This window comes from Zingiber officinale, chromosome 9B (genome assembly GCF_018446385.1).
Source record: "Zingiber officinale cultivar Zhangliang chromosome 9B, Zo_v1.1, whole genome shotgun sequence".
Classification (NCBI taxonomy): domain Eukaryota; kingdom Viridiplantae; phylum Streptophyta; class Magnoliopsida; order Zingiberales; family Zingiberaceae; genus Zingiber; species Zingiber officinale.
The window spans coordinates 17584647-17611571 of NC_056003.1; the positions used below are offsets into that span (position 1 = coordinate 17584647).

The 26925-nt window shown below is 43.4% G+C and overlaps 2 protein-coding genes across 2 annotated transcripts; both read left to right on the forward strand.

Moving 5' to 3' along the window:
• Positions 1 to 23435: 23435 nt before the first annotated feature.
• Positions 23436 to 25298, forward strand: LOC122022547 (BTB/POZ domain-containing protein At3g19850-like). Its single transcript, XM_042580578.1, has 3 exons — positions 23436 to 23592; positions 23670 to 24743; positions 24842 to 25298. Exons 1-3 carry the CDS (start codon positions 23530 to 23532, stop codon positions 25190 to 25192), a joined length of 1488 nt encoding a protein of 495 aa, XP_042436512.1. The 5' UTR covers positions 23436 to 23529; the 3' UTR covers positions 25193 to 25298.
• Positions 25299 to 26157: 859 nt separating this feature from the next.
• On the forward strand, positions 26158 to 26879 carry LOC122022389 (snakin-2-like). The gene is made up of 3 exons (XM_042580364.1): positions 26158 to 26318; positions 26397 to 26436; positions 26529 to 26879. The coding sequence occupies exons 1-3, from the start codon at positions 26226 to 26228 to the stop codon at positions 26711 to 26713; spliced, it is 318 nt and encodes a 105-aa protein (XP_042436298.1). The 5' UTR covers positions 26158 to 26225; the 3' UTR covers positions 26714 to 26879.
• The last annotated feature ends 46 nt before the right edge of the window (positions 26880 to 26925 follow it).

The window sequence follows — 26925 nt, forward strand, 5'->3', positions numbered from 1 at the left end:
TGGGATAAGTAAAATATTCTTTTCTTGCGATCCCTTATTACTTTGATCTCAAGAATATATACATTCTCCCAAGTCCTTTATATCTAATTGTTTGGACAACCATACCCTTACTTCTAACATTTGATATTGTTTCCAACTACCAAAATGTTATCTACGTATAGTACAAGAAATACCACCACGCTTCCATCACACCTTTTGTATACACAAGACTTATCCGGTTACTAAATAAATCCATAGGTCTGAATTACTTTGATAAACCGGATGTTCCAAGACCTTGAAGCTTTACCTCACCCATGACCGATTGAGCTTACACAAGATGCTCTTAGCCCTTTGCAATGAACCCTTCGGTTGCTTTATATGGATGCTTTCTTCAAGACTTCCATTAAGGAATCTTGTCTTGACATCCTACTTGCCAAATAGATAAAGAATCCGGATAGACTTAAGCATGGCTACCGGTGAAAAAGTTTCCTTTTCATCAAGCCTTGCTTTGAAGGTTTCAACCTTCCTATCCTCTTTTTCTATTATAGACCTTTACACCCAAAGGCTTTACACCACTTGGTGGTTCTATAAGCTTCAGATTTTATTAGAATACATATATTCTAATTCTATTATTCATTACTCTTTGCCAAGATGCTGCATATTTATCTTGGAGTGCTTCGTCATATGTCCGGAGATCAGGTTTATGTCCTTCAGGGATCGAGTCCAAAAACTCTCCCAAAACATGAACCTATTTAGGTTGCCTAACAACCCTCCCACTATGACAAGACACTTTATGCAATTGTGTATCATTTGTGATACATGTTGCAGTTTTCTTGTGGTATCTCATCTTGTACAGTTGGTACTAGGTTAGACATGTCCTTTATTATTTCCTTAAGAACAAATTTACTTATGAGCACTTGGTTCATTATATAGTCCTTTTCTAAAAATCAGTCATTGATGCTATCAATGACCTTCTGATTTTTAAGACTATAAACATACTTTTGTTTATCTAGGATAACTTACAAACAAGTGTACTCCTATCCAACTTATCATTATCTCTCTTTCACATATGTGTTGGATTACCCGAATCCGAATATGCTTCAAAATAGGCTTACGCCTATTCAGCAATTCTATATGAGTAGAGAGTTATGACTTGGAAAGCACTATGTTCACTTTCATTTTCAGAGTTTATCCTTAAAACAAATTTGGTAATTTTCTGAATAACTCATCATCTATCTAATTATTCCATAAGAGTTCTTTACCTTCTTGCTACTACACCATTCTGTTGGGGTGTACCAGATGCAGTTAGTTGGGATTAAAATCAACTTCTGATAAGTGACTCCTAAAATCTCTCAAGAGGTACTTGCCACTACGATCTTCCATAGTGACTTTTTACTTTATTCCTCCGCATCAACCTTGTACTCTTTGAACTAATCAAAGTACTTAGTCTTGCGGTACATTAAGTAAATTTATTTGTATCTTGAATAGTTGTCTATAAATTAGACAAAATATTCAATACTACCTCTTGTCTGGATAGTCATAGGATCACACAAATCAGAATGAACCGATTTCAACATATCTTTGACTCCATACCCTTGGACTTAAAAGCTTCTTGGTTATTTTCTTCCAAGTAAGACTCGCAGTTGGAAAGATTTCCACTACCAATGAACCCAAAAGTTCATCACCTACCAATGAATCCTACTCAAGTATAACCTAGCTTTATATGCCAAAGATATAATTGGTTCATTTCAAGGTTGCTTTCTCTTAAAATTAGAAGATGTGTTACTAATTTCCATTTGTTGCATTGTGGGAGTTATTGGATTATAAATTGTCAACCATCATACCAGAATAGATAACTTCTCTATTTTTCTTGATAACAACTTTGTTATCAAAATAGACACAATATCTATAATAGTTTAGAAACTGAAATCAGGTTCTTTCTAAACTTGGTACGTAAAGACAATTACTTAAAATCCATATTTTATTCTTATCAAAGGATAAACATCTCCCACTGCAACAGCTACCACTTTTACAGTAGTGCCCATGTGGACGGTGATTTACCTTTCATTTAGTTGTCGGGTTTCCTGGAACCCTGCAATGAATTGCAGACATGATTAATGGCATCTTGTATCTATACTCCAGGTTCTGGTAGATAACACCACTAGACATGTTTCAACTAATGAATTAAATACACCTAAATTGTTCTTAGTTCTAAGAAGATAGTCTACCTTAATGTCTAAGTCCTATTTCCAATCATTACAATTGGGACTACTAAGTCTTTTCTATAGTATGACTACTAGGGATTGACAAACATCCTAAGAATCACAAAAATATTTGGTCAAGATCAACTCCTTAAAATCTCCATGAATTTTGTGTATACAAAATCGAAGAGGAGATTTTATTCATTAATTTTATTATCTCGTCAACTTTACTTTATGACGAATAAAATTAATAGTTGATCTGTCTTTGATCAAATATTTGGTCAAAACTCTTTGAATTTAAAATAAAATATTGATTCCTCAAACAATATTATTTAAATTCACCAACACCTCAAACACCGTGAATTTTGCATGCCACGTTAGTGTGGACGTATACAAATTCAACATTTGTAAAAGGAGGGTTTTACCCATTAACTATCTTGTCAACGTATCTTTATGACAAATAAAATTATCTCAAACACCGTTAATTTTGTATGTCACGTTAGTGTGGACGTATACAAAATCAATCATTTGTGAGAGGGGTTTTAACCCTTTAATTTTATTATCTTGTCAACCTAGTTTTATGACAAATTAATAGTTGGTTTCATTTGGTCACACAAATAATAGCAGTGACTCCGATGAGGAGGATACTATTAGATGTGTCTAAGTGTATACCATTACTTGACACTAAGTCCATTAATAAGATTATGCCCCTTCCGTTGGGGAAGATCACACTCCTAATTAACTTCCTATAGTCATCCAAAATGGAAGTCTGCTCTAGTGATCCACAAACAAGCTCATCCGTATGGAGGAAGGCACTCGAGCCAACGCAAGCTTGTTTGCATCACTTACAAACCAAGAATGGAGACCATGAGATTTATTTAAAATCCCTCTCCCACTTAGTTATTTATAAACGAGGAATTTTAACTATGCTAGCCTACTAGTCATGTATACTAACATGCACACACAATATAAAAGCAATAAATAGAAAATCTAATTTTCAACTATTATGGCTTTTATCTCTAGTTATCCTCCGTGTTGTCATCTCAAGTTGCTGCCATATTTGGCCATCGCCACCGGGTCTAGCTGTCGCATCCATCTTGCTACTGTGCCTCTGGTCCTTAGAAGGTTCCACGCTTTGCAAGATTCGATCCGCGACATACATAGAATTTTACATTTTGATCCTATATTCCATAAAAGGAATGTACATGTATCTAGATCAAAAATAAAATCCTAATAAAACTAAATACAGCTCCTGCTGTATTTTAATACAATCATGCACACACAGATAAATGCCCTTGACATGTCCAAGGGTCCAATCACACACATAATAACTAAAAGCCATAATAGTTGGATCCTGCATCCACAAAGTTAGCACATCCTACTATTAACCTGCCTAAATTATGTATGACATGTGCATAATTAAACTAATACCAAATACACAGAGGCAAAACCCTAGCTCGATACCAATTGTTGGTTGCTACTCGGAAAGCCTAGAGGTTCCACGTACAAAAATTTGTACAAGGTCTGAACCTTTCCTAGCTACCATGTGTTCTTTTAAATTAAATTTTGGATCGCTGAACTTAACACGCTTGATCCAAAACTTAATCTATTTGTTCTTTAGGTTTTGACTTGGATCTCTGCGAAACTTAACACGTTCGACCTAAATCACCTTAAGTTATTAATTCCATTAAATATTAATTTCCATAATTGGTTCCCAAGATCGACGTGGCGAGGCACATGGCCTTCTTGGATATGGGAGCAACCACCACCGACTAGACAAAACCTTTTATAGAAATCTAATATTTAATTTCCTAAAATAACTTTAGGTTAACCAAAGAGAACAATCAAATCATAAGGAAAATAAAGAAACAAAAGAACACAACTTCGAAAAACATATTCGAAATACTAGAATCGTAAGCCTCTTGTATTTGGTATTATTTCCATAAATAACTAGCATGATGCGGAAAGAAAAATTACTAGTTATACCTTTTAGAAAGACCTCTTGATCTTCTACCGTATTCCTCTTCTAACCTCGGACGTTGTGTGGGCAACGATCTTCCGAGATGAGAAACCACCAAGCACCTTCTTCTTCTCCTAGCTAGGTTCGGCCAATCACAAAGAAGCTTCACCAAGGACGAAGAACAAAACACCAACCAAACTCCAAGGGATACAAGCTTTCTCTCCTTCTTCTTCTTCTTCTTCTTCTCCAAGTAGTATCCGGCCACCACAAGAACTCCAAGCAAGAGATAAGTTTCGGCCACCACAAAAGAGGAAGAAAAGAAGAGGATGGCCGGCCACAATAATTTTCTTCAAGGATGAAGAATTTCGGCCACCACCAATGCTCCAAGGGATGCTAGAGACTAGACTTGCTTTCTCTCCTTCTTCTCCTTCCTTGATCCGGCCACAACAAGAACTCCAAGCAAGAGATAAGTTTCGGCCACCACAAAAGAGGAAGAAAGGTAGAGGATGGCCGGCCACCACACCAAGGAAAAGAGGGAGGAAAAATAATAGAGGTTGTTACCATGAAGGCACCCTCACCTCTTCTTTTATATTCCTTGGCCTAGGCAAATTAGGAAATTTAATTACAAAATTTCCTTAATTCTTTTGCCATGTAAAGAAAAATTATTTTAATTAAAACAATTTTCTTCTTTTAAACACAATGGCCGACCACTTTAAAAAACAAAACAAGGAGAGTTTTAATTAATTAAAACTTCCTAATTTGTCTCCAGAAATTTTATAAAAAATTTCTCCAATAATTTTTATCCCTTTTATGATTGGTTTATAAAAAGAAATTTCTATAATTTTAATTTTTCAACATGTGAATAATTTATAAAGAAGAGAAATAAAATATCCTTTCTAATCTACAAATAAGGAAAGAAATTTAATCTCTTTCTTTAATCTTTTGTAGAGATTTATAAAAGAGATATTTTAATTTTTAATCTCTTCAATAAATTATATCTTTCACATAAGAAAATTTTAAAATTAAAATTCTTTTAAATTAAATAGGCCGGCCACCTAACCAATGGTTTGGCCGGCCCTAGCTTGATCCTCAAGCTAGCTTGGCCGGCTCCTATAACATGGGTATGAAGGTGGGTATAGGTGGGTATAGTACTCTACAAATAAGAGGCTACGATAGGGACCGAGAGGAGGAATTGGTTTTGGTCTCCCGATAAAATTAAGCATCCCGTGTTCGCCCCGAACACACAACTTAATTTTATCAATAATAATTCATTCCACTAGAGAACTATTATTGAACTACCGCACCAATCCCAAATTACATTTTGGGCTCCTTCTTATTATGTTAGTCTCCCGTGTTTAAGATATCGAATGTCCACTAATTAAGTGAGTTACACTCATTTAATTAATATCTAAGTCCAAGAGTAGTACAACTCAACCTTATTATCACGGACTAAGTCCACCGCAGGGTTTAACATGACAATCTTTATGAGCTCCTCGAGGACATTATCAACCTAGTATCTCTAGGACACGGTTTTCTATAATCAACAACACACACTATGTATATCATTTCCCAACTTATCGGGCTTATTGATTTATCGAACTAAATCTCACCCATTGATAAATTAAAGAAATAAATATCAAATATATGTGTTTGTTATTATATTAGGATTAAGAGTACACACTTCCATAATAACCGAGGTCTTTGTTTCTTTATAAAGCCAGTATAAAAGAAACGACCTCAAATGGTCCTACTCAATACACTCTAAGTGTACTAGTGTAATTATATAGTTAAGATAAACTAATACCTAATTACACTACGACCTTCCAATGGTTTGTTCCTTTCCATTATGGTCGTGAGTTACTGTTTATAATTTATAAGGTACTGATAACATGATCCTCTGTGTGTGACACCACACACCATGTTATCTACAATATAAATTAATTGAACAACTACATTTATCATAAATGTAGACATTTGACCAATGTGATTCTTATTTCTAGATAAATGTTTATACCAAAAGCTAGGCTTTTAGTATACACTCTAACAGAAAATACATCCTCGTCCTCATACTTTCAGAAAATTACATCACAGTCCCTATATTTGAATAACGTTAGTGTAAACTGACGTAAATTCATAAAAATACCGAAAAGACCAAAAACTCCTACATTAAAATATTAGGAAAAAAAATGAAAAACATATACCTTTTGTCTTCTGAATAACAAAAGAAAAGTGCTGACTTTTTGTCTTCATCGCTCAAACAAGCACACAGAGAAAACAAAAATCCTCATACACAACAACCAAGCTGCTCACTGAGATAGCTATGGATCCTGACTGAAATAGGTATTCAGAGACTTAGAAAGCTATTGTTCGTCTCGTGATGACAATCGAAGGTCTTTAACCGGTGCATATCAAATGCTATGAATCATTGTTATTGTAGGGGAAGACAAAAAATGGTAAGCAATAATGGAATTTCACGCACTGCATGGCCACACGTCTATCTTAATGATTTGAAACAACTTGTATCCAACAAGATTCCATTTATTTGATCTTATGTTGTGATTGTTTGTGTATTCGTGTATCGATGCTTCTTAGTGTAATAATACTTTTGGAGAATTTGAAGGTTAATTTTTTATTTTCCTTATTTTATAAACTATCATGCATATTAACATATGGCGAATCGATTATGAGTGTGGTTGGTTATTGGATTAATATTTGAGAAACAAACAGGGGGTGTTAGGATTTTATTTTAGAAATTTTGTACATATTGCAAGTAGTCAGTTTGAATGTGTAAGAAGTTTGATATTCATGTAATGATTAGATGACTCTTTGTTTTGACATGTAAAGAAAATTGTGATTTGAATTGTTATTTAGTTATGATGAGTCCTTCTTATTGAATTTCGAGATGATAGTGTTCATACGGTAAAAGTTGCAATTGAGGTAATGTTTGGAAAAATGGTGTACTATATTGCTAATGTTGATCTAAAAGAGTACTCATATGTAGTTCTCCTATCGGATATATCTGAAAAAATATAGAAGAATCATGATAAATGGAAAGAAAGTAATTTTGTTATTGCTATTGAAATACCTGAGAGACCTAATTTGTTTGTTGTTAAATTCACCAACACCAAACTATACAATACACTCAAATTCATTGGTGGGAAATGGTATTCTTCGTTCCTCTCTGTTTTCATGTTCCTTGATTAATAACCATGCTCAATGCTCAGTCCTCCAGTTCCTCTTACCATTTGCCTAGCAATTGTTGTCATTTACCATGAGTAATGCAACAATAATACAACCTACTTGATTTTTTTTTTTTTTTTGAGATTTTGACACCAAAACAGTTGCCTTTCTAGCACAAACACAAGAGATGTTTTCAAATTGTAAGTTATCGATTGTGGCGTTATTATAGGAAGAAGACTCCATTGATGTAACCTACAATAATGAAATAATATCATTATTTTAACATATTCGAATCCTAATTTTTTTCTCCAAATTTAATTGAAACATAGGCATTATCTTCCCACCAAATTGAAAATCTTTGTCTGATCAAAACCATATTAATGAGCAAACTACTACAATCAAATACTTGTACTCTGCGATGTAGTTCTTCACTCGATACTCTGTGCTTCTTTTGGGACGCAGGAACTAAGATGTTGAAAAATTTGAACAAATCCAACCAAATATAACATAGAATAAGTACTACAAAACATGTCTACCTTAATATACCACGAGGGTAGTTTTGTCAATCAAAAAATTATATTAAGACATCAAAAATTAAACTAACAGTGAGGGGCTGTAGGGACCGGATAGTTTTAATTTCTAGGACCGCGATGTAATGTTTTGAAAGTATGAAGATCGGGATGTTTTTTTCTCCAAACTATAGGATAGCGAAATGTAATTCCCTCTTTCGGTTTTTCAATGTAACTCAACTTACCTACTAAACCCAACTCTGCTACCCTTTTATTCTCTTTTAACTTGTTAATTTTTCTTATTTTATTTATTTAAACTTAATTTTAGAATATTTCTTTATAAAGTGGCCGAATGAAATTTTCTGCATTTATCCACTAACATGATTCTGAAAGCATATGGTCGGTCCTCAGCTAGTGGTACGATGGTTAAAATATGGGATATTATTATATGATCATTTTAGAATTAAAATTTGATGTATTCGAGCATGTCTTCCTTCTATACCTTGTTATTTATACTAATAGCTAGTAGTCACCCATAATATACCTCCTCCGTGTTGACCTAAGGATGAATTTATAAGACGCTGAGGATAAACAAATCGTCTTTTGTACCACGTGAAAGCACATGGCCTTCTAAACGGTTAACCAATCTGACTGTATGAAAGTCGAAGGAATGGATGCTGGGGGTGTGGCGCTTCTGCTGACCTCCGGTGGACTTCGCTCCCGCCTACAACACAAACAGCGTTAGTGTCGAGCCAAGGAAGGGGTCCCCGACAATGGCCCTCCGACGCTCAAGTTAGTCTCTGGCGAAGCAAGAAGAAGAAAAAAAACTGTAGCGCAACAATAGAAATCGCGTATAAAGCATACCTCCGCAAATACTTGGACCCCCTTTATATAGAGCTACGGAAGCGCGCGTGCACGCTTCCTCAGGCGAGCACGCATCTCAAAGTTTTCCCTGAAAAGACGTGTCAGTAAAGTGTCCCAACACAGTACCTTAACGGGTCGAGCATATTTTCTGAAGTGACAGTGGAAGCTTTTGTCGTACGATCTTCTGTCTAACCATGCCACCTATAAACGGCACTAGCTCCCAAAAAGATGTCTGAGGATATCTTGCTATGTCTGTTGCTTGGCCGAGTGGAATGGCCGCCCGGTCGGAATTCTACTATATCTGCGCTGTCTGCTGTCGTGCCGAGCGGGATAGCCGCTCAGCTGAAAGTCCCTTGTCCGAGTGGCGTCCGTTGCTGGCCAAGCGGGATGGCCGCTCGGCTGGAAGCCTATTGTACACCTGCTCTATTGCTCGACTGAGCGGGATAGTCGCTCAATAGGCAGTTTAATGTCCGCGTGCTCAACTGGTGTCGAGTCTGCTGCTAGGCCGAGCGGAGGAGCCGCTCAGCTCGGATTCTGCGTGTCCCTTGAGCGTTGGTTTGATTATTCCTTGTGTCAGTGGGTTGGTGCCTAATCTCTGGTCGAAGTATGATTCGCCCGACCGACCAACACCGTCCGCCCGTTGACCATCTTGACTTTGACCTCTTTGACCTCCACTGTGGAGGCGGGGTGGGGCCCCTCATCATCACCGCATCATAAGCCTCCCCTTCAAGTCTAGTCGAAGGAGGCTGTAGTCCGACTGACTGGACAATTGTGTGAGCAGATTCCCTCCCGATCGGCCTTCGTCACTATATGCACTCCGATCAGGATAGGCCCGATCCTCGTCGATCGGCCTTTTGAAGTTTGTCGCTCAGTCATAAGCATGCTCCCTCGACCCGATCAGACGGACGAGGTTTGCACTTGTAGAATTTTTTTCTTGGGTTGTCTTGAGCGCGGGCTAGGCTAACGCCATCCAGATTTCTTGGGAATCGTGCAAATCCCCGCTTATTAAGACTGAACATATTCCCATGTCTTCCTTAATTACCGACCTGTGGTGGTGTGCCACGTGTCACGCCCGCCACCGCCGCACGCCTGATGTGACAGGCGTGATGTAACGTTTGGCGATTTGAATTCCATTGCACACTTCGCGTGCAAGTTCCCCAACGTTCAAGTTCCTGCCTCCTTCGATCTCTGGTTTCTTCAGTGCTTCTTCTCCGACGATCTCGACTTCCCGATGACCTCTCTCTTGTAAGCCTTCTCCCCCTTGCGTCTGCTTTCGCTCCTTTTCATCATTTCTTTTTGCTCCAATAGCATTCGAGTGACCTTTCTTCTTTTTCAATCGCGTTTCTATCCCTTTTTCTTCTGTTTTTGCGATGACCAGCTCTTCTCAGTTGCTTGCGCCCCGTCCCTGGACCCTGGTACTCATCCATGGAGTCTAGGTTTGATGGAGGCGATGCTGAGAGCCTTCACGAGACCTTTGAAATTCCTTCTGATCATCAAATCATTCTACCTTCTTCGTCCAATCGGCCCAACTCTGCGCCGACCGGCTGTATTTGTTTCTTCCGAGACCAATTTATTGTCGGTTTGCGGTTTCCCCTTCATCCCTTCATTCCCGCAATGTGTAAATATTTTCACATTTCCCTTAATCAACTCGTGTCAAACTCCTTTCGACTATTGTGCGGCGTCATTGTCTTATTTCTGCTGCACGACATCCCTCTTACCCCCCCGGATCTTTCATTATTTTTATTATCCCAAACTGTCCGATCCGGGGACTTTCCTCTTCCAGTCTCGAGTCGGTCTAGTCTTTTTCGACAAGATGCCGACCTCCAATAAACACTAGAAGGAATACTTTTTCTTCATGCGACTTCCCGAGCGGCCAGATTTTCCGACCAGCTGGTAGCTCGAAGCGGCGCCTCAGCCCCCTCTGAAAAGCTACAAGAGCCGATCGGACTACTTGAACGCCGCCTCCATACTGGCCGGTCAGAAGTATGACATTCATAAGCTGCTATTGAAGGATGTCTTGTACATCTTTGGCCTGAGTCTGATCTACACCCGGCTGCCGACCAACCTAGGTATGAAGCTTATTTAATTCCTCCTTTGATGCTGACTGATTTTTCCTTCTCTTTTGCAGCCGAAGTTATGATGCGAGCACGTATGACCGGCAAGGCGAAGCTTCAGGACACCGCGATTGATGCGGTGGCCAGTGAAGAACTGGCGTGCAGAGTCCCGCAGCCGGTCGACTCACATGACGATTTGCTCGGCGTGAGGGACGAGACGCCCGTTGTGGTGGGCGAAGGTGAACCCAACCATGCACCGAGAGGGGGAGCCGCCACGAGCTCACAACCTCCAGTCGAGCGACGGCCCATTATTCCTGCTGAGGAGCCATCGGGCTCGGTCTCCTCTGATGTGCCACTGAACAGGAGCAAGAGGCGCCAAGCCGAACCCTCCTCGTGTTCCGCCACTTCGGGGGTGCAGTCGGCCGAGCGGGTTGAAACTTCGACCCCCTCTCCGGTTCAACAATCGATGGCCTCTGCATCGTCTGATCGAACGTCGTCCCTTGCTGAGTTTCCTCAAGGGACTTTTGTCGTGCCGTCAGTGGCCTTCATGCCACTAACTTCGAAGCCCTCCAAGGTCCATAAGTCCCGTGTCTGTCCGGCGACTGTGTCTCGCCCCTCGGGTCGAGCAACTTCGGTGCAGTCGACCCCCGAACAGCCAGTGCCATATCACTGCGATCTTCCATTTGTCCATCGAAGAGTACAGTGAGCCGAGTCCTGGGTATCGAGACCCTGAGCATCAGATCATTATCCAAGGACTGCTTGCCAAGATCTGGAAGGGCGCACGAGCCTGTGCGGCGATGATGCCTCCAGGAACCCTTGCAAACAACTACACCCAAATGTCCACTGGAGTAAGTATTTTAATGTAAATTCATAATGTACCTCCGATCGGCACTCACGAACTCTTTTTTGCTTATACGCAGTACTGGGTGGAGAGCTTAGCCATGTGTCATAGGCTCACCTTTTTAGAGGAGAAAGTAAAACAACTGAAGGCGTCGAACGACCAATCCTCCGCCGCTCAGGAAAGGACAAACGCCAAGGTGGCCCAACTCCAAGCCGCTCTGGAGAAGAGCGATAAGTTGCTCCAGGTCGAACGGGCAAAGAGCGTTGGGCATACCACCATGTTGGAGCGGCTGAATAAGCAGGTCGCCACATTTGATAACAAGATTGAGTCGGCGAATGCGAGGAAGAACCGGGCCATCGCCGACCTGGACGAGAAGAATAAGGAGGCCCGGGCTCTCACCCAGAAGTTGAAGGAAGCTGAAGACTTCCTGGTTGCCGAGAGGCGCAGTCACTAAGTTGAAGAAACGACCCTTTGCAGTCAAATTGCCACCGCAAAGGATGAGCTGGAGGGTTCCCGGGCGGTATTGAAGATCTATCAGGACACCGAGGGGAGTAGGTTTGAGGCCATGAATAGAGCCGTCAATTTGGGTTGGGTTCGTCGGGTTGGCCCGCCCCGCCAAACAATTTAAGCGGGTTGGGTTGGAATTTTATCAACCCAAGTCCGTCATGGGCCGACCCGCCTAGGCCCGCGACCCGCGCGGGTCGACCCGCTCGGGCTTGGGTTGGCTCACGGGTTGAAAAATAAATGTAAGCTAAGTTTTAGGTCAATTTATTATCTTTCTTTGTTATAATTTTGAAATAAAAATAATACTTTTTATCCAACAAAAGTACTTGTTTGTGTTCATTTATATTTAAAATACATGTTTATGTATATATTTAAGTGTAGAAAACTTTTTTGAAGTAAAATGTTGAAGATATGAAATATTTTTTAATTTTTTTAAAATTTTTTGATGGGTCCGTGGGTTGGTCCGCCAAACCCGCAACTCGCCTTAGAATGGGTTGGGTTGGAAATTTCCCAACCCGCCAAGTTGGCGGGTTGGCCCGCCCCGCCAAATGGTTAGCCCGCCACGAGCCGACCCGCCCCGCCACGGATTGGCCCGTCTGACAGCTCTAGCCATGAAGCAAGCCTACATCTGCTCAGACGCATTCTTCAATAAAGTCATCAACCGGACCCTCCGACTATTCGACTTGGCGATCGACGAGACGATCGATCAGCTTCGCGAGGGAGGCCACTTGCCGGTCATTCTGACCAACAAGGTCATAAGCCGGGACAAGCTTACAGCCGCACTGCCCGACAACGTCCTGGATTACCTTGAGTGAGGCTGAGGGCTCTATCCTTGCAAACTCCCTTTTGTAAATTTTGAAGTATTAATGCATGCTCGTCCGTTCGGATGAGTTCTTCCTCCTTGCATGTTTTTCGACTTCTGATTATTTGTCAAAGCTCCTAGCTCCACTCATAATTTTTCTATCAGTCGATCGACCCACAGGTAGCCAGAGTCCGTGTTCACGCGCCCTCCCGCTTGACTGGGGCATGTTCCAAAGGCTAGCGTCGAACAGTTTCCGCCTTTTGCAGACTTAGAATGCTTGACCCCGAACGGGGGAGATATGAGTTCCGAACGTCGGACTCGTGACTTGAACACAATTTCAAATATTGCCGAGCGGCATGGGAGTTTCTAACTCAAGGGTTTATAGTCACCGCTCGATTGTTGATAAGTGTTTGTGTTTGAGGACGTTGCTCAATCGCTGTTGACAAATTCATGAAGACTTGAGTTTAAGGTCACCACTCGACCGCTGATGTAGACCCGCGTTTAATATCATCGCTCGACAATTTAATGTAGACTCGGTTTTAAGGTCGCCGCTCGACCGTTAATGAAGACAAGAGTTTAATGTCGCCGCTCGATTGTTTGGTGGAGATTTGCATTTAACGTCGCCGCTCGATGGTTTGGTGGAGATTTGCATTTAACGTCGCCGCTCGATGGTTTGGTGAAGACTCGCGTTTAACGTGCTGCTCTATGGTTTGGTGGTGACTCGCATTTAACGTTACCGCTAGACGATTTGATGGAGACTCACGTTTAACGTCGCCGCTCGACCATACACGAAGATGCACTGGTAGGAAGTCTTCGCTTCTCATTCATGGGTTGCCCTGCGTTCAGAAGGCATGCAAAGAATACAAAAAATACAGTATTCACTCGCGCACCTCTCATCCCGCCCGGTAGGGTTGAAGATGGTTTGCGCTCCATGGCCTCTCGAGGTGCCTTCCCTCTTCGTCCTCCAAATAGTAGGCGTCGAAATGGAGCTTCTGCATGACTTTGAACGGTCTTGCCCATGGTGCCTCGAGCTTGGCTATGTCGTCAACCGTTTCACTTTCTTCTAGACGAGATCGCCGATTTGGAAGGATCTCGGGATCACTCGCGGTTGTAGTTCTGCTTCATTCGTTGCAGGTACGCCGTTAGCCGAACGACGGCTTTTGCCCGTGCCTCGTCCACCAACTTGAGCTCCATCATCCTCCGTTCGACGTTCCCTTCATCATATAGTTGCACCCGATCGGATTCTACTCTGACCTCTACGGGGACAACTGTCTCGCTGTCGTACACCAACTAGAATGGAGTTACGCCGGTCGCCTCCTTCAGAATCGTGCAGAGAGCCCACAACACACTAGGGAGCTCGTTGACCCAGCTGCCTCCCATGTGGTTGAGCCGAGCGCGTAAAACTCTGAGGATCTCCTGATTGGCGACTTTGGATTGTCTGTTGCTCTGAGGGTTGGCCACCGAGGTGAAGGCTTATTGAACTCCATAGCCTTCACACCATTATCTAAGCTCTCGACCGGCGAATTGTCTTCCATTATCGGGCACGAGTCGGCGTAGGATTTCGAATCGGCAAATAATGTTCTGCCAAATAAATTTGGTGACCATATGCTCAGTGATTCTTGCAAGAGGCTCGGCTTCTACCCACTTCGAGAAGTAGTCAATCGCAACGAGTAGAAACTTCCACTGACCGATCGCTATGGGGAAAGACCTGACGATGTCCATGCCCCATTGGTCGAACGGGCATGATACAGTGGAAGTTTTCATTTCCTCGGTCGGTCTGTGTAGCATATTGTCATACTTTTGGCAGGACAAGCAGGTGGCCACCGCCTAAGCGGCATCCTTCTAGAGTGTCGCCCAGAAATATCTGGCCAGGAGTATCTTACGGGCTAGCGCTCGACCGCCCGGGTGACTTCCACATGAGTTTTGGTGCACCTCCTTCAGGATGTTGTCGACGTCCTCCAATCCGACACACTTGAGGAGGGGCCGAGAGAAGGCTCTCTTATAGAGCTGGTCGCAGATCAAAATGAATCGTCCGACCCTCTTTTCAACAAACGAGCTTCCTCCGGCTCGACTGGTGTAGCTCCTGACCGCAAGAACTCTATCAGGGCTGTCCTCCAGTCATTCGGGAAAGTTATTCCCTCCATCCGGCCGATGTACGCCACTAGTGAGACTTGCTTGATCAGCTGACCTATGATGATCGGTGTTAATGAACTGGCTAGCTTCGCTAACTCATTCGTCGCCTGGTTCTCCAATCGGGGGATCTTCTGGATAACGACCTCCTGGAAGTAGGCTTTCAGTTTCTTAAAATCCTCTGCATAGAGTCTTAGCCGTGTGTTGCTTATCTCAAATATCTCGAATAGCTGCTGGTCGGCGAGTTGGGAGTCCGAGTGGATGAGGACTTTAATCGCTCCTACATGCCGAGCGACTTGTAGGTCGGCTATCAGCGCTTCGTACTCTGCTTCGTTGTTAGTGGTTCGGTAGTACAGCCGAACGGATAGCTGCATCCGGTTCTCCCGTGGTGAGATAAGCAATATACCGATCCCGTTATCTTGCCGAGTAGATGAGTCATCCACATATATCTTCCATGTTGTTGCCGACTTGTCGCTCTGGACCTCTGTGACAAAATCTGCCAAGGCCTGAGCCTTGATCGTCGATCTGGGTTAATACTGAATGTCGAACTCACTGAGTTCTGTTGTCCACTTAATCAGCCGTCCGGACGCCTTCAGATTGAGGAGAACCCTCCCCAAAGAGCTGTTAGTCATCACTATTATTGAGTGCGCTAGGAAGTACGGGCGAAGCCTCCACGCGCCGAGTACCAATGTATAAGCCAAATTTTCAAGACCAGTGTAGCGAGACTCAGCATCTTTTAATAGGTGGCTCAAAAAATCACAGGTTGCTGCTCTTAGACGTTCTGCTTAACTAGGGCCGACTCGACCGCCTGCTCATTAGATGACAAGTAGATCCAGAGCGGCTCACCCACAAATGGCTTGACTAATACAGGCAGTGAGTTCAGATATTCCTTCAGCTCCTCCAGCGTCCGGTCGCACTCGGTGTCTCATTGGAATTTCATGGCTCGACGAAGCACCTTGAAGAACGACAGGCTCCGATTCGATGACTTGAATATGAATCTGGACAACGTCGTGATTTGACTGGTCAGCCTTTGAGCTTTCCTTTAAGTTCTGAGGTGGAGGCATGTTCCGCAAACCTTGGACCTTGCTTGGATTGACTTCGATGCCCCACTCTGTTACGATGTAGCCCAGGAAGCATCTGCTCTTCACGCCAAACAGACACTTGCTCGGGTTCAGCTTTATTTCGTATGCCCTTAGCGTCCGACAAGTCTCATTAATATATGCGTATAGGTCAGCAACTCGGAGGTATTTAATTAGTATGTCATCGACATATACCTCCACATTACGGTCGATCTGTCGTCAGAATACTTTGTTCATCAACCTCTGGTAGGTGGCTCCGGCGTTCTTGATGTTGGTTAGTCCTAGAAAAATGTATCGGTTCCACTGTACAAAATTTTTTTGTACAAGTGGCGAACCTTTCTTTAAATAACCTATTGTGTTCTTTAGAAGTTAAATTAGAAATCGCAGACAAAACTTAACATCATTGATTCCAAATTTAACTTATCTGTTCTTAATGGTTTAGATTTGAATCGTAAGCGGAACTTAACACTATTGATTCAAATCCACCTATGTTATTAATTTAATTAAATATTAATTTCCAAAATTGGCTTACAGGACTGCATGGCGAGACACATGACCTTCTTGGATATGGGAGTAACTACCACCGCCTAGACAAAGCCTTTTAAGGAAAGCTAATATTTAATTTCCTTAAATAACTCTAGGTTAACTAAAAAGAACAATCGAATCACAAATTCGAAAAAGAAGAAAACACAAACTCGAAAAATAAATTCGATAAACTAGATCTAATTGTCTCTTGTATTTAGAATTCTTACAAAGAAAATAACTAGTATGATGCAGAAGAAAACTACTAGTTATACCTTCTCTTTGTAAGCTAATGACCTCAAGATCTTTTGTCGTATTCCTTGCCTCGCCTTGGACGTCGTGTGGGCGACGATCCTCCAAGATGAACACCACCCAAAAGCTTCTTCCTCTTCTTCTAAAATCCGACCACCACCACCACCAAGGAGAAGAGAGCAAGAGGGAGGGTCGACCACTTGAGGTTCTCCAAGCCAGAGAATAAGAATTGTGTCTCATGAAGCCTCCTCAGCCCTTCTTTTATATTAGCTGCCCAAGGCAAATAAGGGAAGAATTTTTACAAAAATTAAAATCTTCCTTTAATTTTTCCTTTTCCCTTTTAATTTTCCTTTTCTTTCCTCTTGATTGAATCAATCACCAAATCAATTAGATGATGATATTTTTTATACTTGGTCGGCCACCTTGCTTGGAGCCCTTGGGCTCCAAGCAAGGTGGCCGGCCACCACATCAAGAATAAAGAAATATATTTTTTAAAAATTTTACAAGAAGAAATCCTCTTATAAAATTTACAAGCTCTCTTTCCTAAAGTAGGAGTTAAAAAGGGAAAGTTTTAAAAATTAAAATCATATTTTAAAATTTAAAATTTCTCTTATAAAATTTCCTTTTTTAACATGATGATAGAAAATTTAAAATTTAAAACTTATCTTCATTTTTTTCTTAAACCATGAGGATGGTTAAAAAAGGAAAGTTTTAAAACTTTTAAAACTCTCTATTAAAACATGTGGCCTAATTCAAATAAGGAAAGTTTTTAAAATTAAAATATCTCTTTTAAAACTTATAGTTTTCTACAAAGAGAAGATTTTAAAAATTTAAAAACAACCCTCCTTGTTTGAATATTGTGGCCGGCCCCTACTAGCTTGGTCACCAAGCAATAGGGTCGACCCCTATAGAAGAGGATGTGGCCGACCCTTGCTTGGTCACCAAGCATTGGACCGACCCCTTTCTTGGACACCAAGAAGAGCCTTACATTTGGATGGACTTGAGGCTATAATGAGGCTACGACAGGGACCTAGAGGAGAAATTGATTTTGGCCTTCCGATGAGCTTGAGTATCCCGTGTTCACCCCGAACACACAACTCAAGTTCATCGATAATAACTCATTCCATTAGAGAGTTATTATCGCACTACCGCACTAATCCCAAATTACATTATGAGCTCTTTCTTATCATGAGTGTGTTAGTCTCCCTGTGTTTAAGATTACAAATGCCCACTAATTAAGTAAGTTACTGACAACTCACTTAATTAATATCTAACTCCAAGAGTAGTACCACTCAATTTCATTGTCATGTCGGACTAAGTCCACCTGCAGGGTTTAACATGACAATCCTTATGAGCTCCTCTTGGGGTCATTCTCAACCTAGATAACTAGGACACAGATTCCTTCTATAATCAACAACACACACTATAAGTAATATCATTTCCCAACTTATCGGGCATATTGATTTATCGAGCTAAACCTCACCCTTTGATAAGTCAAAGAAATAAATATTAAATATATGTGCTTGTTATTATATTAGGATTAAGAGCACACACTTCCATAATAACTAAGGTCTAGTTCTTTTATTAAATCAGTACAAAAAGAACTTACCTAAAATGGTCCTACTCAATACACTTAGAGTGTACCAGTGTAATTTATTAGTCAAGATAAACTAATACTTAATTACACTACAACTATTCCGATGGTTTGTTCCTTTCCATCTTAGTCATGAGCAACTGTTTATAATTTATAAAGAACAGTCAACATGATCTACTGTGTGTGACACCACACACCATATTGTCTACTATATACATTAATTGAACAATTACATTTAACAAACAAATGTAGATATTGACCAATGTGATTCTTTTATTTCAAAAATAAATGTTTACAAAAGCTAGGCTTTTAGTATACACTTCAACACTTGAGTCTGAACGACATGATATTGTAGCAATATGTCCCGTCGACCGTATTGAAGCTGACATTCTCTTAGTCTTTCCAAGCGAGCGACACTTGGTGGTAGCCTTGATATGCGTCGAGCATGCAGATGAGCTCATAGCCCGCAGTCGAGCCCACCATCTGATCTATCCTGAGCAGCGGATAGAAGTTCTTCGGGCACGTCTTGTTTAGATCGCGGAAGTCAATGTAGACCCGCCATTTGTTGCCCGGCTTGGAGACTAGCACAACATTTGCTAGCGAGCTCGGGAATTGGATTTCCCCGATATGCCCGGCTTCCAGTAGTTTTTCTATCTCCATTTGGATGACCATATTCTGCTCCACGCTGAAATCCCTTTTCCTTTGTTTGACCGGTTGAGCGTCCGGTCGGACGTGCAGCTCATGCTGAGCCACGCTCGGGGAGATGCTGGGCAACTCATGTGTTGACTAGGTGAACACATCGTGATTTTGTTTGAGGCAAGCGATCAGCTCTACCTTCTCTCCTCCAGGTCGACGGTGATGAAGGTCGTGGCTCTTGACCGACTTGGGTGGATCTAAACCTCATCTTTTTCTTCATATACTAAAGTGGAAGGTTTTTCTGTGATAGCATTTACCTCTAGCCGTGGAGTCTTCCTAGCGGTCTTGGCCTCAGTCTTGACCATCTCCACATAGCAATGTCGAGTGGCCAGTTGATCGCCCTTGACCTCACCCACCTGGTTGCCCATTGGGAACTTTATCTTCTGGCAGTAAGTTGATACTACCGCTTGGAATTCGTTGATGGCCGGTTGGCCCAAGATGACGTTGTAGGCCGACGGTGTGTATACCACTATAAAGTTGGTGGTTCGGGTCCTCCTCAATAGCTCTTCTTCCAGTGAGATAGCCAGCCTTGCCTGACCGATCGGCAAAACTTCATTGCGTGTGAATCCGCAGACCGGGGTTGCCATGGGCAGCAGCTCTCTTCGATCGATCTGCAGCTGATCAAACGCCTTCTTAAAAATGATGTTCACCGAACTTTCTGTGTCGACGAAGGTCTGGTGAATGGTGTAGCTGGTGATCACCACTCGGATGATCAAAGTATCATCATGAGGGATCTCGACACCTTCTAGATCGCTGGGGCCGAAGCTGATCTGAGGCCCTTCGGCTTTCTCTTTGCTGCACCCCACGGTGTCGATCTCCAACCACCGAGCGTATGTCTTCCTGGCTCGGCTGGAGTCGCCGTCGGTCGGTCCACCAGCTATCATGCCTATCTCTCCTTGAGAAGCATTACTCCTATTTTCTTCTTCCTGAGCGGATGGTCTGTCTCGCTCGGCTGGGGCCCGGGACGGATCGGTGTCTTCCCTCCACTGCTGGTGATGGTGATGGCGTTCGAGCGCCCTTCTGTCGTCCCGACGCTCAGCGGATCTGTACCGTGGTCATCGATCGGGCGAAGGTGATCGCGGTGATATCCTCTTGGAGTCGGTCGGCTGACAATCGGTGTCAGTCCCTGACAATCCCTTGTGTTGTGCGCCACTGATTGGTGGAATGAACAAAACATAGGAGTCCATACCTTGCCCTTCGACGCCTTAGTCCGATCGGACGCCACATGTTGCATGACATGCGCCCTGGTCTCCTGGTGCGGTCGTGCTCCTTCAGCCCTCGGCCCCTTGGGCGGCAGATGGATGCTCGTCGGTCGACACTCAGTCGGTACCGTATTCTCGGTCGGCGCCTCCTTTCTTCTGGCCGTCTGTTCTTCTTCCGCATTGATGTATTCATTGGTCTTCTTGAACATGTGGTCGAAGTCCCTGGGCGGCTTCCGGATGAGTGACTGGAAGAAATCTCCCTCGACGAGCCCCTGGATGAAGGCGTTCATCATGGTCTCGAACAAGACCGAGGGGATGTCCATGACCACTTGATTGAAACGTTGAATGTATGCTCGGAGCGCTTCCTTGGGTCCTTTCTTCAAGAAGAAGAGGTTGACGCTTGTCTTCTAGTAGCGGCGATTGCTGACGAAGTGAAGCTGGAACATGGCTCGGAAATCCTTGAAACTTTGTATTGAACCGTCTAGCAGTCTTCTGAACCAGCGCTGAGCCGATCCGGAGAGAGTCGTGAGAAATACTCTGCACCTCAATCCGTCCGTGTACTGGTGCAGCGTAGCTTCATTGTCGAACCAATCCAGATGATCATCTGGGTCGGTCGACCCGTTATATGTCTCAATCGCCAACGGGGTGTAGTGTCGGGACAGAGGGTCTTGTATGATCTCCTCTGAGAACTGTCTGTTGATCCGTTCGGGAGACACGACGTTTCGGGGTGCTTTACATTTCCGCGCATCCCGAACGGGCGCATCGTTTGAAGATGATCCCCACTCCTGATGCGTTTGGGCTATCTCCGATAGGGTTTGGAACAGGGCTCGATGGAAGGGGATCAGCGCGGGCAGCGCTTCCCCTTAGGGGCCGGTCAACCTTCGGTTTTGCCCCCATACGGAGAGTTGCTTCGCTCGGTCTTCTTGCCCCACTCGCCTATCGGTCGCCGATGCTGCAGGCTACGGTGCTAGCCGATCGGCTAGCGCTTGTTGTTGTTTCTCTATCATCTTTGCTGCTCGTGCTTGCACGAGCATCTCTAGCTCCTCATGAGTGAGCGTCATGGTGGTTAGTCGTCCAGCGTCTTCCATCTTCTTGGCTCGGATTCAAGTGACGTTCCCACAGATGGCGCCGAATATGATCTTGTCCGAAAGTCGAAGGGATGGATGTTGGGGACGTGACGCTCCTGCTGACCTCTGGTGGACTTCGCTTCCGCCTGCAACACAAGTAGCGTCAGTGCCGAGCCAAGGAAGGGGTCCCCAGCGATGGCCCTCCGACGCTCAAGTCAGCCTCCGGTGAAGCAAGAAGAAAAAAAGAGAACTATAGCGCAACAGTAGAAATCGCGTATAAAGCATACCCCCGTCGATGCTTAGACCCCCTTTATATAGAGCTCCGGAAGCGCGCGTGCACGCTTCCCTAGGCGAGCATGCATCTCAAAGCTTTATCTGAAAAGACATGTCAATAAAGTGTTTCTGACATAGTACCTTAACGGGTCGAGCATATCTCTGAAGTGATAGTGGAAGCTTCTGTCATACGATCTTTTGTTTGACCATGCCGCCTGTCAGCGACACTAGCTCTCAAAAGGATGTCCGAGGATATCCTGCTGTGTCTGTTGCTTGACCGAGCAAAATGGCCGCCCGGCCGGAATTCTGCTATCCCTGTGCTGTCTGTTGTCGCGCCGAGCGGGATAGCCACTTAGCTGAAAGTCCCCTGTTCGAGTGTCATCTGTTGTTGGGGCGAGTGGGATGGTCGCACGGCCGGAAGGCCACTGTACACTTGCTCTATTGCTCGGCCGAGCGGGATAGCCGCTCGGCATGCAGTTTACTGTCCACGTGCTCGGTTGGTGTCGAGTCCGCTGCTAGGTCGAGTGGAGGAGCCTTCGGCCCGGATTCTGCGTGTCCCTTGAGCGTCGGTTTGATTATTCCTTGTGTCGGTGGGTTGGTGCCTAATCCCTGGTCGGAGTATGATTTGTCCGACCAGCCAATACCGTCCACCCGCTGATCATCTTGACTTTGACTTCTTTGACCTCTACCGTGACGAGCATATCTCTGAAGTGATAGTGGAAGCTTCTGTTATACGATCTTTTGTCTAACCATGCCGTCTGTCAACTGCACTAGCACCCAAAAGGATGTCCGAGGATATCCTGCTGTGTCTGTTGCTTGACCGAGCGAAAATGGCTGCCCGGCCGGAAATCTACTATCCCTGCGTTGTCTGTTGTCGTGCTGAGCGGGATATCCGCTCGGTTGAAAGTCCCCTGTCCGAGTGTTGTCCGTTGCTGGGCCGAGCGAGATGACCGCTCGGCCGGAAGCCCACTGTACACCTGCTCTATTGCTCGACCGAGCGGGATAACCGCTCAATGGACAATTTACTATCCACGTGCTTGGCTGGTGTCGAGTCTACTGCTAGGCCGAGCAGAGGAGCTGTTTGACCCGAATTCTACGTGTCCCTTAAACGTCGGTTTGATTATTCCTTGTGTTGGTGGATTGGTGCCTAATCCCTGGTCGGAGTATGATTCGCCCAACCAGCCAACACCGTCCATCCATTGTCCATCTTAACTTTGATCTTTTTGCCTTCCACCGTGATGATAGGGTGGTGCCCCTTATCATAACCGCATCATAATCATTTAAAATTTAAACTTACTGCAATATATTATAAAAAAAAACTCTAAGTAGAATCATAAATTTAGAAACGTTGATGGCTGGAATGGACTTCCGTCAGAGTTTTTTGATTTATTTGACCAGTAACTGGATAAAACCAAAATAAAAAAGAAAAAGAAAAACCACCAGGTTCTCCAATCCATACGAAGAAAACACTAGCTCCTCGAATCCACATGTCCTAGGTGACACGGGCCACCATAGGGATTGCTATATTTTACGGACTACTTGACATACCGAGCTCCTCCACCAGCGTCAGACAAAATCCAGACAAGTTTCCACTACGAACTTAGGGCTAGGATTTTACTGATCTATGCATATATTTGTTTTTTGGAATCTACACTCGCTTGTGAACTGATCTAACTAAACTAACTATATTAATATACATGTACATGTGACAATCATACGTATCCATCAAACAGCTGTAATCTAAGAGACATCGACCCTCCTTCCTCAAAGTGTTGCCTGCCCTCCCTTTTGCCCACTCAACTTCCACCAGCAAATCGGCAATGCATGAACTCTGTGACCTCAAGGTTCACATCGATGGCAGGCACGTCTTCTTCCTCCATCAGGTACTTTTTCCATCCGAATTTCAAGCTAAGCCAAGCCATCTGACTCATTGGTAATTAACTGATCTACTTTGTTGCAGAAAGTCCTCTGTACATTCTCAGGCAGACTGAAGAGAACGGTGAGGAGTCTACCGAAGGGCCTGGGACTACGGATAATGGAGTTCCCGGGAGGCCCCCGTGGCTTTGAGCTGGTCTCCTGCTTCTGTTACAACAATGGAAGCATTGACATTAACCCCTCCAACGTCGGTCTCCTCCACAGCTCCGCAATTCTTCTCGAAATGACCGAAGAGATGGTCGACGGCAACCTCGTGCGCCAGACTGAGGCCTTCTTGGACGGCCTCTTCGACTGTGCATGGAACGACATCATCACGGCCTTGAAGAGCTGTGAGCTCTTCTTCCATGCCGCCGACTCCTGTGGCCTGCTCCAGAAGCTCGTATCGACCTTACTTGCTAAGATAGCATCCAATTCGGAGAACGCATTGATTTCCTCAGTGTCATTTCCTTCCTCTGCCTCCTCCTCCCCTGACGCCTCTGCTTTCAACTGGGAGTGGTGGTTTGATGACCTCACTGTGTTGGCTCCGGGCACGGTAGAGAAGATCATGAAGGCTCTTGGGGCTTACGGCGCCGACAACAAGAACCTTCTTCTGACCAGGTTTCTTCTGCATTATCTGAAGACGGCGGCGCAGAAGCCGTGCTGCAGAGAGAAGCACAGTGGCCTGGCAGACACCGCAGTCCATGGTGTGGCGGTGGTGGGAGCGGCAGCCTTTTCATGCAGAGGGCTGTTCAGGGTGATGAGGGTGCTGACAGGGCTAGGGCTCAGCAGGGAATGCAAGGGGAAGCTGGAGAGGGCGACAGGGCAGGTGCTTGACCAGGCCACATTGGATGATCTCCTGGTGACAGGCCACGGTGGTAGTGGTGTATACGATGTGAATCTGATTCTGAGATTGGTGAGAACATTTGTAAACTCAGAGCAGGGTGGTTCATCCTTGCAGAGGATGAAGAAGCTTGGCAGATTGATCGACAAGTACATCGTTGAGATCTCTCCAGATCAGAATTTAAAGATATCAAAGTTTCTGGAGGTGGCCGAGTGCTTGCCAGATTCAGCCCGGGACTGCTTTGATGGAGTCTATAAAGCAGTAGATATCTTTCTTGAGGTAATTCGTTCAATCTATAAGTCTCACCATTTGTTTTCAGAAGATGTTTTCTTCATTTATAAGTTTAAACAAGTAGATATCTGTATTTATTGACGCAGTCACACCCGACTCTAACCGTCGAGGAGAGAACGAGGTTGTGTGGATGCCTTAACTATGAGAAGCTCACTCTTGAAGCCTGCAAAGAGCTCGCAAAGGGCCGGCGAGTTCCGCCGACGGTAGCCGTGCAAGCATTGGCCTCCCAGCAACACAAGGTGGAAAATTGGAGCAGTATTTGTAAATTGAGAAGCATCGCTTCTTCAGAGTCAGAGGAGGAGGAGCAGGAGGAGGAGGAAGAGGAGCAGCAGCAGCTCAGGCTTAGCTTTCAAAGAATGATGATGGAGGTGTGCAGGAACATGAAAGGGAGGAGCGCAATAAGTCATGGTAGTAAAGGACTGCCAAGGCTCTGCTGAATTGCTAATATATATATATTTATTTTTGCTTCTTCTCATTTTTATTTTGTATAAGAATTGTAAGGTTTGAGTTGTGATATTGAATGAAATGGTAAAGTTTCAGATTTTTCAGGTTGTTTATGTGACATACTTAAAAGATTTACAATTAAAATCTTAACCATCATAAAATACTTAAATTTACTAAAAAGTGATGATAGATTTATTAAGTTATTTTCAGTAACTGTAATATGGGAGTGTGAGCATAGGACATCAGACACTGCTTTGGAATGCTTCTCCACGTGATGTACTGAGGCAACTTTATTGTTGCTCCACAATTTATCCAAATATTCCAAGAAATTTTGGGGGTTTCATGTGGTAAAGAATTATACTGATCTGTCTATCAAAATTAAGATGAGTCAAATATGACCCCAAAGAACTGTTCAAATGAGATTCAGGTCCAATTGAACCAGTGCAATACTCCACCATATCTTTTTTTCCTTCTCTATCTTCTTCTTCATACCATCTCAAATAAATCCTAATTTAAATATCAGAGTGGCCAACCGGCTGTATCTCTCCTGCACCAATCTAACTCTTTGTTAAAGTGTATTTCAGAGCTTCTTCATCCCCTAGCAATCTCCAGGGAACATCTGGAACACATGTGTCGAATCATTCGTTTGACTGATGATTTGATCCTCGATATTTGATCGGAATAAATTTAATTTATTCCAAACAACACGTGAAAAGTCTAGGACATCTACAAAATAACACGTCAAAATATAAGCTAAAATTTAACCTTTTATTTACAGCCACTGTCTTCGCTGTTGTGATTGCCACTGCATGCACATCCAACCTAACTCCACATGAACACATGCCATCCTGTCCCAGCACCCCTTCCTGGTAGCTGCTGCATGCCTCCGTTATTCAAATAATATACTCACCGACTTAAATTTATAGCAGGTCTCTTCCTAGCTAGTTTCCTCTATAAATCACCACCTCATCAGATCAGCAACTTCAGTTCACTCACTAGTTCCTCTTCCTTCTTGTCTTTCAATACATGGCTCTCTCGAGTCCCATCGTTGCGTGTCTTCTACTTGTCATGCTTGGGCTTTATCATGTTGATTCCCGCTCAGTTTCCATTGATCATTCGGTATGTAGGATTTTTTTTTTTTTTGTTTCTCTATTGGTTTTCAAGACTAATGTTAATCATAATGTTTGCAATTTGTAGATCATAGGGAAGAAGAGATCGGTTTTGGGAGTTACTATCGGTATATATGTTTTAATATTGATAATCAAATATGGTATTGAGAAAGCTCTAGCTCATTTGGTCGTGTATCTTCGTGTACAAACAAACATACAGATTGCGGAGCAGCATGCGCAGTGCGTTGTAGCAAATCGTGGAAGCCAAAGATGTGCAAGAAGATGTGCGGGGTGTGCTGCAACAAGTGTAACTGTGTGCCACCCGGCACATCAGTGGAGACTCGCATCACCTGTGCTTGCTATGCCTCCATGACCACCCCCTCCGGCAAGCTCAAGTGCCCTTAATAAGTAGTTTCTGGTAGGACTTTTTCAATTGGTTTCCTTGGTCCGCTATACTGTCGTCACTTGATCATGTGAGTATTGAGCATGAGATGGTTTTGAATGTTGTTTAGACAATAAAGAATAAATTCTCTTTGGTATATCAATGAGTGGTATCTGCAAGTTTAGTCAATATGCTGTACGATTTCCCCTCTAATTTCACCTTTTTTTTTTGCCAT